Source organism: Scylla paramamosain, chromosome 3, assembly GCF_035594125.1.
Source record: "Scylla paramamosain isolate STU-SP2022 chromosome 3, ASM3559412v1, whole genome shotgun sequence".
In the NCBI taxonomy this organism is placed as follows: Eukaryota; Metazoa; Arthropoda; class Malacostraca; order Decapoda; family Portunidae; genus Scylla; species Scylla paramamosain.
In genome coordinates, this window is record NC_087153.1 from 15,848,546 (window position 1) to 15,866,058 (window position 17,513).

Below are 17,513 nucleotides of genomic sequence, written 5' to 3' on the forward strand. Positions count from 1 at the left end.
TTATTTTCCTTGGGGCCGATGGAGAGGCGGAGCAGCTGACTGTTACTGTTGTTGTTGGCGGTGCGGTGACTCATCCCCGGAGGCCATCGATCTCGCTTGTTATTTGGTGAGAAACCTATTACTACATCAACAACCATGTGTATTTATGACATTCAGAGACGTTGCGATATTTGAGAGTATTTGGGTGGTTTAAATGAGATGGGTAGCCGAAGAAGCAGTGGTGGAGGACGTGTGTTGACAGAAGGTGGAGCTGTCAGGCAGTCACCTGTTAGAGGAACACCCACTCCCCGCGTTACAAGCTGTAGGGCGAGGTCTTATCTTGGTGACGTGTTTGCAGTGGTAATACTTAACGAGATGTGATGCTCTGGATAATATTTAAATAACATTAGCGTTTACTTCCGAGGACTAGGTTAATTCGGGTTACATTTGTTCAGTTCATTGATTTCATTGCTAATCCCTTCATTATGTACATAAAAAAAAACAATATTGTCTAGAAATAAATAGTGAGTGTCTTGAAAGTAGTAAGCTAGGACTATTTCCATAAAACCCAGTATATTTATCAATGAATACAGAGTCAGACTGAATTGTATGGTGTAGATTCATGTTCTGGGGTAAATCTTACCAATAGCGGCTCCTTATGTATTGTATTGCCGCCTCTCTCCAGGACAAGCAAGCCTGGGGACCTGGTGGGTAAGTGGGGTTTCAGGGTGGGGAGGGCAAATTTAAGAAATCTCGAAAGTCTAAGGAGAAAACTCCACTTTCGGGGAAAATCCCCCCCAAAAATAGTCAAGAAACAGAGAATATCTGCTTCCCATATTTCCCACTACATTATCCTATCCTTTTTAAGCTAACCTTGCTAAATGAGGAGGCCTTTGTCCTTCCTTGTTACCATTATGCTATCCTAACCAGTAAAATTGCAGTTTAACACAATACATCCTTTCTTCTGTTTCTCCTTCTCTATCTCCAACAAACTTGGGGATCTGGTGGGAAGTGGGGTTTTAGGGTGGGGAAGCCAAATTTTGACATATATGAAAAGTTTAAGGATGCTATGCCATATTTTGAAAACTGTCTTGCCTAACCTAATTTTACTTAACCTATCCTAACCTAGCAGAGGGGCTTTTGCCCCCTTCCTGGACTCCTCCTTAACCTAACCTAACTTAACTGGGGGTGCTTTTGCCCCCTCCTGGACCTCCTTTTTTTTTTATTTTATGTAGGAAGGACACTGGCCAAGGGCAACAAAAACCCAATAAAAAAATATGCCCACTGAAATGCCAGTCCCATAAAAGGGTCAAAGCAGTGGTCAAAAATTGATGAATAAGTGTCTTGAAACCTCCCTCTTGAAGGAATTCAAGTCATAGGAAGGTGGAAATACAGAAGCAGGCAGGGAGTTCCAGAGTTTACCAGAGAAAGAGATGAATGATTGAGAATACTGGTTAACTCTTGCATTAGAGAGGTGGACAGAATAGGGGTGAGAGAAAGAAGAAAGTCTTGTGCAGTGAGGCCGAGGGAGGAGGGGAGGCATGCAGTTAGCAAGATCAGAAGAGCAGTTAGCATGAAAATAGCGATACAAGACAGCTAGATATGCAACATTGCGGCGGTGAGAGAGAGGCTGAAGACAGTCAGTTAGAGGAGAGGAGTTGAGGAGACAAAAAGCTTTTGATTCCACCCTGTCTAGAAGAGCAGTATGAGTGGAACCCCCCCAGACATGTGAAGCATACTCCATACATGGACGGATAAGGCTCTTGTACAGAGTTAGCAGCTGGGGTGGTGAGAAAAACTGGCAGAGACGTCTCAGAACACCTAACTTCATAGAAGCTGTTTCAGCTAGAGATGAGATGTGAAGTTTCCACTTCAGATTATAAGTAAAGGACAGACCAAGGATGTTTAGTGTAGAAGAGGGGGACAGTTGAGTGTCATTGAAGAAGAGGGGATAGTTGCCTGGAAGGTTGTGTCGAGTTGATAGATGGAGGAATTGAGTTTTTGAGGCATTGAACAATACCAAGTTTGCTCTGCCCCAATCAGAAATTTTAGAAAGATCAGAAGTCAAGCGTTCTGTGGCTTCCCTGCGTGAAATGTTTACCTCCTGAAGGGTTGGACGTCTATGAAAAGACGTGGAAAAGTGCAGGGTGGTATCATCAGCATAGGAGTGGATAGGACAAGAAGTTTGGTTTAGAACATCATTATTGATTAATAAGAAGAGAGTGGGTTACAGGACAGAACCCTGAGGAACACCACTGTTAATAGATTTAGGAGAAGAACAGCAGCAATAGAACGGTCAGAAAGGAAACTTGAGATGAAGTTACAGAGAGAAGGATAGAAACTGTAGGAGGGTAGTTTGGAAATCAAAGCTTTGTGCCAGACTCTATCAAAAGCTTTTGAAATGTCCAAGGCAACAGCAAAAGTTTCACCAAAATTTCTAAAAGAGGATGACCAAGACTCAGTAAGGAAAGCCAGATCACCAGTAGAGCGGCCTTGACGGAACCCATACTGGCGATCAGATAGAAGGTTGTGAAGTGATAGATGTTTAAGAATCTTCCTGTTGAGGATAGATTCAAAAACTTTAGATAGGCAGGAAATTAAAGCAATAGGACAGTAGTTTGAGGGACCCTTTTTAGGAACAGGTTGAATGTAGGCAAACTTCCAGCAAGAAGGAAAGGTAGATGTTGACAGACAGCTGAAAGAGTTTGACTAGGCAAGGTGCAAGCACGGAGGCACAGTTTCGGAGAACAATAGGAGGAACCCCATCAGGTCCATAAGCCTTCCGAGGGTTTAGGCCAGTGAGAGCATGGAAAACATCATTGCGAAGAATTTTAATTGGTGGCATGAAGTAGTCAGAGGGTGGAGGAGAGGGAGGAACAAACCCAGAATCATCCAAGGTAGAGTTTTTAGCAAAGGTTTGAGTGAAGAGTTCAGCTTTAGAAATAGATGTGAGATGTGATACCAGTGGTGCCATCTGGATGAAATAGAGGAGGGAAAGAAGAAGAAGTAAAGTTATTGGAGATATTTTTTGGCTAGATGCCAGAAGTCACGAGGGGAGTTAGATCTTGAAAGGTTTTGACATTTTCTGTTAATGAAGGAGTTTTTGGCTAGTTAGAGAACAGACTTAGCATGGTTCCGGGCAGAAATACAAAGTGCATGAGATTCTGGTGATGGAAGGCTTAAGTACCTTTTGTGGGCCACCTCTCTATCATGTATAGCACAAGAACAAGCTGTGTTAAACCAAGGTTTAGAAGGTTTAGGACGAGAAAAAGAGTGAGGAATGTACGTCTCCATGCCAGACACTATCACCTCTGTTATGCACTCAGCACACAAAGACGGGTCTCTGACACGGAAGCAGTAGTCATTCCAAGGAAAATCAGCAAAATACCTCCTCAGGTCCCCCCAACTAGCAGAGACAAAATGCCAGAGGCACCTTCGTTTAGGGGGATCCTGAGGAGGGATTGGAGCAATAGGACAAGATAAAGATATGAGATTGTGATTGGAGGAGCCCAACGGAGAGGAAAGGTTGACAGCATAAGCAGAAAGATTAGAGGTCAGGAAAAGGTCAAGAATGTTGGGCGTATCTCCAAGACGATCAGGAATACGAGTAGGGTGTTGCACCAATTGCTCTAGGTCATGGAGGATAGCAAAGTTGTAGGCTAGTTCACCAGGATGGTTAGTGAAGGGAGAGGAAAGCCAAAGCTGGTGGTGAACATTGAAGTCTCCAAGAATGGAGATCTCTGAAAAAGGGAAGAGGGTCAGAATGTGCTCCACTTTGGAAGTTAAGTAGTCAAAGAATTTCTTATAGTCAGAGGAGTTAGGTGAGAGGTATACAGCACAGATAAATTTAATATGAGAGTGACTCTGTAGTCGTAGCCAGATGGTGGAAAACTCTGAAGATTCAAGAGCGTGGGCACGAGAGCAGGTTAAGTCATTGCGCACATAAATGCAGCATTCCAGCTTTGGATTGAAATTGAGGATAGAGAAAGTAGGAGGGAACAGAAAAGGGGCTACTGTCAGTTGCCTCAGGCACCTGAGTTTCAGTGAGGAAAAGAAGATGAGGTTTAGAAGAGGAGAGGTGGTGTTCTACAGATTGAAAATTAGATCTTAGACCGTGAATGTTGCAGAAGTTAATGAAGAAAAAGTTGAGGGGGGTGTCAAGACACTTAGGGTCGTCGACAGAAAGGCAGTGCGACCTGGGGACATTTATGGTCTCCTCCCCAGATGGGGACTCCGAGGCTGGTGTAGGACTCGCCATGATGATTTTGTAATTTTTGAGTGAAGGGTGTGTGTGTTATTAGGTGCTTGTAGTTTTGTGTGGAGGAAGAGAGTTGTCTTTAGAGGACAGGCTGCGACTGCCCCCTTGTGTTGTGAGACACAAAGGGAAACGTTCAGTGAGGTCACAGCTGGATTTAATGATAAATTCACAGCATCCCCTGAACAGTGCTTTAGACCTCACTGGGAGTAATTATCATTTCGGCAGGTGTCTACTGCCTCCTCCTAACCTAACCTAACCTAAAGTAATTAAGAGGGCCTTACCCACTTGGAACCCCCTTTAAGGACACTAACCTAATCTAAACTAACCGAGAGGCTCTACTCCATATGAACTCCTCTTTGTTATTCTCTTTAAGACAGAATATAGTGGTTTGTGGATATGACGGAAAAAAAAAGTAAATCTGCAATTTCTTACAATACCTCCTTTTCTTTATCCCTTTCATAATGCAGAGCAAGCTCAGGCACCTGATGAGAAGGTGGGGCTTGAGTGAGGGGAAGGGTGATAATACTTAATACTAAGTGAGGATCTTTCTCTCCTTGGCCTCCTTCCCCATGTCACATTAACTACTCACATGTCAGTCTTATGGCCACATGAACTTATGAAAGGAGGCTCTTGATGTATCAAATTGTATTAGTCTAAATTTCAGCAGTTTTCCTTGGATCTAGTTTTCATTACAAGAAATTTATAGGTAGGAGGAATCTTTTAGACCTACAGTTGTATTCTCTTTTGTGTTTGATATCACAGGAGTTTTGGATGTGTGATTTTTTACAGTTAACTGAGATTTGTACCTCAAAAAATTGGCAAAAGATATAAGAAAAAAATCCTAGTAGTAGCTGATTGAAAAGGGTGTAACAGATGTTTGGGCCTAAAAGTCTCCAGATTGTCCTTATGTAATATGACCTAACTTAGAATGTTATTGGTTTAGCTCACCCCTCAGGTATTTCATAGCTATTGATGATGAAATAATCATAACTGTCAAATGTTTTGAAGGACTTTATGATTCATTTTCCTCACAGCATTGATGGTGTGAAGCAACATGTCAGATAAACCTGTTCGTGTAGGCCAGCGGGTGGAGGTCATTGGCAAAGGTATGATGGTGGTGATAGTTCTATAGTAAAAATTGCATACACAACTATTTTCCATTGTTTATTATTTTATGCATGCGGTTCAGTAATGTTTTGAAGTGAAAGGGATCTTTGGAAATGTTTAGCAAGAATGGTTTAAGTAAGCTGTTATAACTTTTTATCATGCTGCTTTTTTCTTCAATAGCTTTCACAAGAAATTTCCTTGTTTTCCATAATTGATCTTATGCTACATGGTTGAAGTTCATAATAACTTAGCATTCTGCAAATTACTGCTTGCTTTTCTAATGACAGAAGTACTTATGGCCTATAATTGATTTCATATTGAAATGTATGGTTGAATGGAAAAGCAAGATGCATGTTGTATTTGTTAAGTTAATATAAAATAAAACTGTGTTAAAAAAAAGAAACAAGGATAATAGTTTGGCAAATAACATATTACATTTTAAAATGTAATGTGAATTTTTGTTTACTTTGCATCACTTTTTCATTTCAAGAATGTGTTATTGCTTTGAATTTGCAAATATCTTCTGTGTTTTTTGAGTGAGTTTATGACCCTGCTTTGTGTGTCATGATGGCTCATTACGTGACAAAAGACAAAAAGAGTAAGGAAATTGCTGCCTCATGTATAATGTAATGCTGTGTAATAATACTATATGCATTGACAGACACCCAAGGGACTGTGGCCTTTGTGGGCACAACACATTTCTCCCAGGGCAAGTGGATAGGCGTCGTGCTAGATGAGAAGAAGGGCAAGAACAATGGTTCAGTGCAAGGGAAGACTTACTTTCAGGTAAGTGCAAACATACATATACCTTGTAATTCATCAAGCTTTGGTCATTATTGTCAATTCCTATTGCTAGTGTGCTGTAGTCTCAAACACTGTATTCTGTATTCTGTTTTTCACTCTTGCAACTCAAACCTGAATCATTATAAATATTGAGTCTGGGTTGCCAAATGTGAGTTTCTCAAGTTTTCTCCTTGATTTATTATACATTTTAAGTGTTATTTGGAAAGTTGACACTATTTACAGATTTGTATAAACATAACATCTATTTGTTTAGCATGTGCTAGGCCAGCATCTATATAAAGAAAATAATATTGACAAAGAATATACTCTGTTAGAAAGAAAGATTGGATAGATACAGATATACAGACAGGACCATATGAGCATAGCTCAGGCACACATGCCTTTCCTTCCTAAGATTGAATTAAAATTAATCTTAGTCCTTAGTCCCCCACATCTGCACAGGGAATTAGTTGTTGTTTCTCTGCATCAGGCTCCAAGAGGAGAACTAATAGTATTATAAATAGGTTTAATGTAGGTGGTTTAAGATTGCTATGAAACATTGTGTACACTCTTATGTGAAACGTGGCAAATATTATCATAGACTTATATCAAAGGGAAATTGGAAAGAATCCTGAATCTGTATACTAAGCCTAATCAACTGGTCTTTGGCCTAAGGTCAGCTGTTTCCCAAAATTTCATTGAAGTCTGTTGTTAATTTTTTGAGATGTCATGCAGATAGACATATATAAAGTTATTGATCAACATATAACTTCACCAACTTTTGTGGAGGAGGTAACCAATAGTCAGCTAGTATGTCAGCATGGTTGGTCCACTACAGTTGATGTCTGTGTTATTGTGACCTGTTAGCTTTGTTATGAATGAAGTTATTGTGTAATTGGAGTCTATAAATTTCAATGTAGATACCTATCTTATTGTTATGGCAAATCATTTTATATAAATTTCAATGTAGATACCTATCTTATTGTTATGGCAAATCTTTTTATGAGAATTAGATCAGGTAGTCATTAGTATAATAGCAATAGTAGAGAGAAAATAAATTAATAACAGTATAAAAAGAAGTAGGGGAAAGAAAATTGTTTTACGTGTATTTTGAATTCTTCGCAATGATGTTTTCCATGCCCTCACTGGCTTTAAACCCTTGGAACGCTTATGGACCTGATGGGGTCCCCCTATTGTTCTCCGAAACTGTGCCTCTGTGCTTGCACTTTGCCTAGTCAAACTCTTTCAGCTCTGTCTGTCAACATTTACCTTTCCTTCTTGCTGGAAGTTTGCCTACATTCAACCTGTTCCTAAAAAGGGTGACTGTTCTAATCCCTCAAACTACCATCCTATTGCTTTAATTTCCTGCCTATCTAAAGTTTTTGAATCTATCCTCAACAGGAAAATTCTTAAACATCTATCTCTTCACAACCTTCTATCTGATCGCCAGTATGGTTTCCATCAAGGCCGCTCTACCGGTGATCATCTGGCTTTCCTTACTGAGTCTTGGTCATCCTCTTTTAGAGATTTTGGTGAAACTTTTGCTGTTGCCTTGGACATATCAAAAGCTTTTGATAGAGTCTGGCACAAAGCTTTGATTTCCAAACTACTCTCCTACGGCTTCTCTCCTCTCTGTAAATTCATCTCAAGTTTCCTTTCTGACCGTTCTATTGCTGCTGTGGTAGACGGTCACTGTTCTTCTCCTAAATCTATTAACAGTGGTGTTCCTCAGGCTTCTGTCCTGTCACCCACTCTCTTCTTCTTATTCATTAATGATCTTCTAAACCAAACTTCTTGTCCTATTCACTCCTATGCTGATGATACCACCCTGCACTTTTCCACGTCTTTTCATAGACGTCCAACCCTTCAGGAGGTAATCATTTCACGCAGGGAAGCCACAGAACCCTTGACTTCTGATCTTTCTAAAATTTCTGATTGGGGCAGAGCAAACTTGGTATTGTTCAATGCCTCAAAAACTCAATTCCTCCATCTGTCAACTCGACACAACCTTCCAGACAGCTATCCCCTCTTCTTCAATGACACTCAACTGTCCCCCTCTTCTACACTGAACATCCTTGGTCTGTCCTTTACTTATAATCTGAAGTGGAAACTTCACATCTCATCTCTAGCTAAAACAGCTTCTATGAAGTTAGGCGTTCTGAGACGTCTCCGCCTGTTTTTCTCACCACCCCAGCTGCTAACTCTGTACAAGAGCCTTATCCGTCCATGTATGGAGTATGCTTCACATGTCTGGGGCCTCTGTACAAGGGCCTTATCCGTCCATGTATGGAGTATGCTTCACATGTCTGGGGGGTTCCACTCATACTGCTCTTCTAGACAGGGTGGAATCAAAAGCTTTTCATCTCATCAACTCCTCTCCTCTAACTGACTGTCTTCAGCCTCTCTCTCTCCGCCGCAATGTTGCATCTCTAGCTGTCTTCTATTGCTATTTTCATGTTAACTGCTCTTCTGATCTTGCTAAATGCATGCCTCTCCTCCTCCCGCAGCCTCGCTGCACACGACTTTCTTCTTTCTCTCACCCCTATTCTGTCCACCTCTCTAATGCAAGAGTTAACCAGTACTCTCAATCATTCATCCCTTTCTGTGGTAAACTCTGGAACTCCCTGTCTGCTTCTGTATTTCTACTTTCCTGTGACTTGAATTCCTTCAAGAGGGAGGTTTCAAGACACTTATTCATCAATTTTTGACCACTGCTTTGACCCTTTTATGGGACTGGCATTTCAGTGGGCATTTTTTTTTTTATTGGATTTTTGTTGCCCTTGGCCAGTGTCCTTCCTACATAAAAAAAAAGAAAAAAAAAGAAAAACAAAGCACAGAATATAACCAGTGGTGTGAGGTAGTTGTGTGTTCTCTCCATCTAGTGTGATGAAGGGTGTGGCATCTTTGTACGGACAAGTCAGCTGATAGTGCTGGGAGGTGGAGACGACCTTGAGGAGGATGGATCCACCACTCCATCTGCCTCCTCTGCAGCGAGCACTCCGGCTACTGACAAGCCTCGCTCCAGGTAAGTTGTCCAACCTCATCCTCTTGTCCTTCCCAGATTTCATTTTCTTCTTCCTATTTTCTGTACATTTATCCTATAAATGGGTTATGTACATACACACCTAAATGTCCTTCTCCTCCTCCACTTCAACCTTTCTTTGTATTTTCATTTTGTCTTCACCTTCTGTAACCATTTCTTGCCTCACCTTTCCTTGTCCGCTCTTTTCACTCTCTCAATCCTTGCTGACTCACTCTCTTTGCATCCTTCCCTCTTGTCTCTTTAACCCAGACTTGGGTCTCTTTTTTAAAATTGCATTTTATGATGTGTGCATTTGATTGAATAATGTGTTTTTATTGATTTGGAGTGTTGATTTTTGTGTAACCTAAACTAAATCACAAGTTTGGATTTTTGGTGATTAACTACTTATGATTTAAAAGACAATGATTATAATATTATAGTATACATATTTTTTACTCAAAATTTAATTATGTGAGTGTGATTTAACATCTTTGGTATTCCTAACTACTATAGCTTATGTGCATAGTACCTTATGTGCACATAACACCATTGTTACAGAAAACTTTCTCTTGTGCTGATGTCCACATAACTGGTACTTTGGAATCCTTTACATAAGCAGCACAGTTTTGTGGTACCTTGGGTAAAGAGTTTCTCTGTAGGCTGCTGTCCAAATTTTTCTTTATTTTTAGATAGATTCTTGATGGCTAGGTGAGAAAGGTAGATGATATGTCCAGCAGGGTATATATCTAAGACAGTGGAAACCTCACTTACTGCTTTTTACATATTGCCAACATTTTATTTATCATGTCTGGCAGAAGTCTGATTGATGTGTGACTTTCCTGTGTTATTTTTAAGTTAGTGAAGAAGCAGAGGGAAATAGAGAGAGAGAGAGAGAGAGAGAGAGAGAGAGAGAGAGAGAGAGAGAGAGAGAGAGAGAGAGAGAGAGAGAGAGAGAGAGAACATATACCAAATATACCAAATAAGATATCTAGTCTTGTAGGGTGTTAGGATGAATTGCACTGAGGAACACCAAGCCAGGCCATCCAGGGTGCCTTTATTTCCCTGGCAAGTGTGACCCCCAACCCCCCTGCCTTGTCAACCATCACATGTACATAGGGAACAACTAAAACACCAAATTGCATGTCCATAATATCCAGTTTTATTAATGGCCATGTGTGAATTGGGGCATCCAAGTGAAGACTGATCCCTTAAAGTGCAGTATGTCCCATAATACTAATATACATATTTTTTTGGATAATGCCATTTAATGGACTCCCATAGTGTGTTGTTATGTACAAGTGGCACCTTGGGTATGCCCCTGATAGCTTATTTGATACCCCATGCTAAATTTTTCCTCCAGCTCCCCACTCCCATTATAATAATTACTTGCTGCTAATATTTTTCCAGGACTGATAAACAAATTTATTATCCCCTCATTCCACCAGTTAGTTCCTTCCCCAAATCACCCATCCCTGTGCTCAGCTTGAAAAACCCTGTTCTCTAATTCTCCCTCCCCATCTCTCAATGCCGCCTGACAGCTCCCATCGGCCGGAGAGAAGGCCCTCCAGGTTTGGGGGTCAACCAAGGTATCCTCAAGTATAAAATATCAGATTCAATCCCAGTACATGAATTAGTCATAATCCCCTTCATAACTCATGTCTGCTGCCATTAAAGACTCCGTAGACTTCAGGCTGTCACATCACCAGGTTAAAAAAGAAGAAAAAGGCCTTATGATGACATGGTTGATGGTTCCCACAAAGGCCATGTAGCTCTGAGTGACAACTACAGAACATTGGCTTATGTCAGAGGCGTGATCAGCTCCAGTCCACGAGTCTCTCAGTCTTTGTTTTTGTCACTCTTCTTTTTTAAGTATCATTCAGCCAAGGTCATGTTAGTTAGTCTAGGTTCATTGAGGTTTTAAATTTGGTAGCTTTGTCATAACAAGCAGTAATAGTCTGTTCAGCTTCAGTTAAATATATGTAGTGTAAAAAAAGTCAACAGCCATTAGTTGGCCTCTGGTTAAATGTAGTATTAGCTATTAGCTACATAAAGTTTAGTTGGTAGAGTAAGTTCATGCATTCAGATATATCTTTCAGTTTCCCAAGGTCAAGGATGAATTTGCTTGCCATATTTTTTCAAGTAAAAACGTAAATGAAGATACATCACTTCATTGCTGTGCAGAAAATTCTCAGTTGGGATTCTAAGGTACACTGGGGACACTCAAGGCAAAAACCTTGGCTTTGTGTGTCCTGCATCATGTTGACTCTTGTGTGTGCACTGCCAGACAGCCTAGCAATTGTCACATGAACCTTACTAGAAGATCTTGTATTGAGAGATAATAGTGAAATACACCCTCAATGCTCCAGTGGCATCGGGAAGGGAGGCACTCAATCTCTCGAGGTGCTATCGTGTGATGACACAGCACAATTCAGTTGTAGGTTAGTTAGCAGCAACTCGCTAAATTTTGTTTATTTGCATCTCTCAGATAATTTCTTCATTCAATTTCTGATTTTGAAGGATTCCATATGACTTAAAAATAAGGATTAATGATGGAGTGTTCTTTTGGAATAGCTTTCAGAAAAAAATAATTTGTATAAAATGCTGTCAAAAGGCAATGGCATAAGTTTTTGAGGGAACACTGTAGGGCAAGAATAGGTGGTAGATCATTCACCTAAGATACACGATACACTTTCTTCCCTCCTTATCCTGTCAGAGTCACTAGAGCATTGAGGGACGTGCTAGTCACCCATCCTAATAGTCTTGTTTTGTCTCACTCTAGCCTGAAACGGAAGGTAGAGCCGACCAGGTAAGACTGCTGAGGCCCCAAGTACTCTGTCATGCACCACTCATGTCAGACACTGCACTTACCTCTCCCTCACTCATACATGCTTTCATTCTTTAGTCATTCTGCCCCAGCAGAAGACCCATTCCTGCTGCGTATGGTTTTGTGTGTATCCCTCTCGGTCTCCATCTCAGTGTCCTGTCATTTTCTGATGGATCCCTTGGTTTTTCATCGTATTGTTTTCAACTTTTGGTGTAAGTTTTGAACAGTTTTTAATTTCTATTTTAAGATGGTATTTCATGCGATGTGCACTTTTTATTGTGTTTTCTTTGATTTTTCATGCAAATGAACCGTTATTCTTGGCATTTTTTTTTTCCTGTGATTAGTGTCTTAGGGTTTGAGGCACTGTGTACTTTCCACCATTGTTTCCTGGGGTACCAATCAACCTTACACACACACACACACACACACACACACACACACACACACACACACACACACACACACACACACACACACACACACACACACACACACACACACACACACCACTCAAAATTTTGTTTCCCTCTCCCTCATACATAGCATAGCAAGCACTTTTTGAGTTTTGAACTCTGAGGTTCATACCAGGTTCATCTCAGTTATTGAAGGATCACAGAATGTTCTGTAAAGGAATGTAAAGGGTTCATAGCTTCAGAAAAAAGAAGTCTAAATATACCACATGATAACAGACATGATTATGGAGGTACTTAGTGAGTGAGGCCATAGAGTTTGAAAGGGAATGTGTTGAAGTGATGGCCTCTCTTGACCTCCCAGTCCCCCCCTCAGAGACCCCAGACACAGGTAAAACATGTTCACTGTTGTTCTGTTCTTGTCCATGTGTCACGTCTGAGCCATGCATGACAGCAGGCCTGGTACAGTGTTAGCATTAATGACTTTTTCTCTGCACCATGGAGGATTGTTCGCTGCAAGGCTCTGAGGCCAGCGTTGGTCTTTGATGAGAGGTATTACTGTGGTTTTTTCCCCCCAAACCACCTGTCTTCCTGCCGCCCTCCCTTCCCCACCCTGACCTTCCTTTCACTACTGCTCGCCACCTTAATGTTTGCGCCAGTGATCAGTATTTGTTCCCTGCCAAGATTCCAGGAAGTCTTAACTGTCCCCCTCCCATTCTCTTGTTGGCACACATGGATTTTGGAGGTTTCCTGTTAGTTGTGACCCCCTGATGCCTGGATGTAGGTCTTGCAGTCTCCATAAACAACCATGCTGGATTAAACACAACCTTAGTCTTGGCATGCTTGTTGCACATGCTGGAATTGCACATATCTCCTTTTTTAAGTTTTCTAAAGCACTGAGGAAATATTTGGGATATATATATATATATATATATATATATATATATATATATATATATATATATATATATATATATATATATATATATATATATATATATATATATATATATATATATATATATATATATATATATATATATATTAACTATTTTTTTATCATATACTTCAGTCTGGTCTTAACACTCAAATGGTGAAGAAACTTATCCAATGTATTCCACTCATATCAATTCCTTTGCTCGGATGGTGTGCTGAGAAGAGGAACATTATTGTAAAATATTAAGAAAAATTGTTGCTGTTTCTCAAATTATAGACTAAGATGCAGTCATATCCCTGTTCATGGCCTTAGGCAGTCACTCTCAGGGGATAATGATCTGCTAGTAGTGTAATATTCCATGTTGAGATTTTGGTTGAGGAAGGACAAGGTGGGGTCTGATCCTCCTGTGCACACACAGCCAGGGAGGAGCAGCAGGCAGACAGTGTACATAACATTAGGATCAGTATAAATGTACATTGTAGTCATAGGTGTAGGGTACTCCTTCCCTTGTTTCAGAATGTAGGAGTTGTTATGCTCCTCCAAAGCTGTGTCATGGTTCCTGCTCTCTCAACATCTCCAGCCACTTTCTTCTGTCACCCAATAACAATGAGTCATCACTGTTGTGCTTTTTTATGTGCAAAGATTTCTACAACAGGTTATATATTTTTGTATATTTAGATACAAGAGGAAACAGAAAATGCAAGGTCATATCATTATTCCATTATATATTTGTGGCTTCAGATCTTGAAGGAGTAACTAAAAAATAATCATCTGTATTATACATGATAAACACCAGGATCAAGCACGAATTAGTTCCCCTTTAAACTGCCAAGAGTGAACTGGAATGATCTGACACGTGGTCGACGCCCTTCCCTCCCCTACCACCTCCCTTGGAATTGCCACCTGCAATCGACAGTTGTTCTCCTGAAATGGGTCTCTCACCACAGGCTCCTTGTCTCTCCTCACCTGTGCCCAAGGAACTAAAGTTCATTTGATATGTCTCAATATTACCACTACTATTATTACTACTGCTTCAACTACTACCACAACAACTACCTCTATTACTACTACTTCTGCTACTGCTACCACCACTACTTGTATTACTACATCACATCACAGAGCGGTATCTCCTTAGGCCAGAGTCCATTTCAGGGTGTGTGATTCTCTTTGGCAGCCTATAGTCTGTAGTGAAAATGTCAGTCTGGAGATAGAGTGTGACGTGATGATTGAAAGAACAGCCAACTTTCAGCCTGTAGTCTAATTTTTACACTTAGCCATCTATTAATTCTGTTGATGTGTTGGAAAAGCTGATGCTGAGTGCTCTGCTGTTGTGCATCAGTAATGTTGTTATACAGTCACTGTTATAATTGGTGTTATGGTGACCTTTTCAAAGTTTTTATTTAAAATATAAGCACTTCAGTCACCTCTCACTTGTGTATGTGAGTGAGTGTATGTGTGTGATTGTGTGCATGAATGTTTTGAGTTAATAAAAAAAAATTAATCTGCAGTTTAGTGAGTGTAAATATTGAATACACAGAAATCTGATTATTAGGAAATGCCAGTGACAAGTCTGTTGGAGATTTGTTGTGAAAAATATATTAGTGAATTACCAGAGAGTTATGGTAGAGAAATGGATGAAAGTGTATTAGTGATGGGTTGTGACTACTTAATTAGAGATTTAGCTGAAGGACGAAAGTAAGGTAACTCAGCTTGCAGCATGGATTTGTTTAAGATTTTAGATATCTAAGGAGTGATTCATTATAAGAATGTGAGATTAAAGAAAATATATATTGAATGCATGATGGTTCAAGGTGGAACAGGAAGATAAGTAACAGCATTTTGATGATCAAATGTGTGCATATTTAAGCCATTTAGCTTTAAAGATCTAAAGAGTCTAAAGAGTCTAAATGTGCTTGCTAGACAGATAACTATAGTTACAGTTTGAATCATCTTGGCAATACAGAGCACCTGCTGTAGTGTGTGAATTATGTATTCTAATTACTGGTGGCTTGGATAATGCTCTAGGGAAATTCTGGTGATAAACATGGAATCCAGAGGCTCGAGAGTAAATGCAGGTAGTGATAAGCAATATAGATAATTGTCACTTAAAGAAATATTTTTTTGAATGTTATGTACAATAGCAAAGGTGTGCACAGTAGGTGTAGTGATATGTTGGGTAGCAAGGGTGATGCAGTTCCTTTGATGTGCAGTGTGTATGTGTATGCAGTTGAAAACTGAACTGTGGAGAGGTGGATGTTAACTTTTAATACTGCAAATAAGTCATTGCTATATATGGATAAATGGTGTTTGCTGGATAGAGGTGACATTTAGAGTAAAGGAAAGAAGGAAGAATAAATGTTTAAGGCTGCTCAGAATGAATGCTTAGAGAAATTTACATGAGGGTTTAATAGTACCAGCTACATTGTATGTATACAGTATATGTAATGAAGAGTGTAGTTTTTTATACTGACTTGAGGCATATTACTTATTATGTTAAACCAGATTTTTTTTTTTTTTTTTTTTTTTTTTTTTTTTTTTTTTTTTTTTACAACACATTGTTTTGAGAACCAGTCCCATCCGAATATTGAAAGAGTGGAACTGGTGGCAATGTTTTGATGTTTGAGTATGGATATTGAAGTCAGGAGGTCATTTCATGTAGAGCATTATTGAGCTTTGTGATGAGAGAAGTAACAAAGATTCTGGTGGCTCTGAAGGGACTTTTAAGGGAATGGAAGTGCTCTATGGAGACAAAAGTGAGCATGTTTGACAGGCAGGATTGTTGCACCATATGTTCTGTATACAAGGTCAAATAATAGGATAGATATACTAAAAAAAAAAAAAAAAAATGGTGCCTGTAAAGATTTACAATGATGAAATGGTTTGAGCTGTAGAGGTGTGGAAGTTGACCAGTATAGACCAGAGAATACTTTATTGGTTATGAGAAAGAGTGGGAAGAATAGAAAGTGATAGATTGAAAATAGAAGATGAGAGATTGAGGGGGAAGGCCAAGAAAGGTATGAAAAGGGTGCTGAGGAAGCTTGAACCATAGAAACCTAAACATAGGTGGAAATGAATGATTGATTTTAAGGTGGGGTAAGAAGCGTGTCTGGAATAGTGAGTTGGAACAGTGAGGTCTGTACACATGGGATTAATGTGGTGCTGATGTGAGAAATGGTTAGGATAAGTCACTAGTAGAGTGGTTGGACTCTTGCTGTGGAAGTCTCAAGGTTACATGTAAAACTACGAGGCATATTGATAAAAAAATATATAAATAAATGATATGTTTATGTGCCTATGATTAGTGTAAGTGAATTCTGTTAAGAGTCAGGTAATGCTGTAACTGGTTTTATAATTATAGGTGAGAAATGATGCTTGTGACTGTAAGTGCTGGTTGTTGGTGACTGGGGTGATTGAAGTGCTCCTCCCTCCCTCCAAATGTTGGAACTGCTGCTGCCTGCTATATTAAATGCCCCCTCCCTATCCCTTGCCCCTCAAAAGAAAAGATAATAAATAATTAAAAGTTTTCTGTAGGATACTGCGCAGAGGACCTTCCTGTGTCTTGTACAGTGACTCTGCATACATAGTTAGGCCATAGGCTCTGTAACTTGCTTCATCTGTACGTATGTTCTGTCCTGGTCCATCAGAGATTTGACTTTTTAAGAATGTGATTTGGCTACATTTATTTTTCTTGATTTAAAAATTTAATTTTTTTTTTCACTTCTACCAGTCCAGTGATGATAGTAAAGAGTCATGTCTAATGTGAATGTGATATACAGATTTACACTTATTTGTATTATATGTTATAATTAAATGTAAGGTAATTCATTGTTCCTGTACTTGAATAAGTCCAGTTTATTTTATACCAATGAAAATAATATTATTGTTTAAGCCTGTAACTGGTAGCTTGTAGCTGATTCATACTGTCCAGTTCATTCATCTGTTTTTGACTATTTATGCGTGTAACTGTATGTTTTGCTTTCCATGCTGTCAGTTTGAAAAGGAAACCATCTGGAAACCCTGTCCCTCAGAAACCCGACAGACTGAGGTAGGACTTGCATCCTTAGCAGCTTCTATGTGGCTGGATGTTTCACCAAGCTCTCCCCATCAATCGCCTTTCCCTGCCTTGTGATATGGCGCTATGATAAAGTTGTTTATTTATATTCCGCCTTTGAATAAGTGTAGGTGCAGTATGA

At 39.7% G+C, this 17,513-nt stretch overlaps 1 protein-coding gene across 14 annotated transcripts in view; it reads left to right on the forward strand.

Moving 5' to 3' along the window:
• Window positions 1–17,513, forward strand: part of LOC135091365 (dynactin subunit 1-like) — a 51,858-nt gene continuing 34,345 nt past the window's right edge. Inside the window, exons 1-7 of one of the 14 annotated variants that reach the window (XM_063988979.1) lie at window positions 1–106; window positions 5,272–5,343; window positions 6,006–6,130; window positions 9,010–9,152; window positions 10,688–10,735; window positions 11,929–11,955; window positions 17,312–17,365. In XM_063988979.1, the coding sequence (XP_063845049.1) occupies window positions 5,292–5,343; window positions 6,006–6,130; window positions 9,010–9,152; window positions 10,688–10,735; window positions 11,929–11,955; window positions 17,312–17,365 (449 nt within the window). In that variant the 5' untranslated portion in view covers window positions 1–106; window positions 5,272–5,291. Of the gene's footprint in view, window positions 107–250; window positions 340–5,271; window positions 5,344–6,005; window positions 6,131–9,009; window positions 9,153–10,687; window positions 10,736–11,928; window positions 11,956–17,311; window positions 17,366–17,513 lie in introns of those variants that run through there. The other 13 variants (XM_063989039.1, XM_063989006.1, XM_063988987.1 and 10 more) reach the window with 13 other exon arrangements.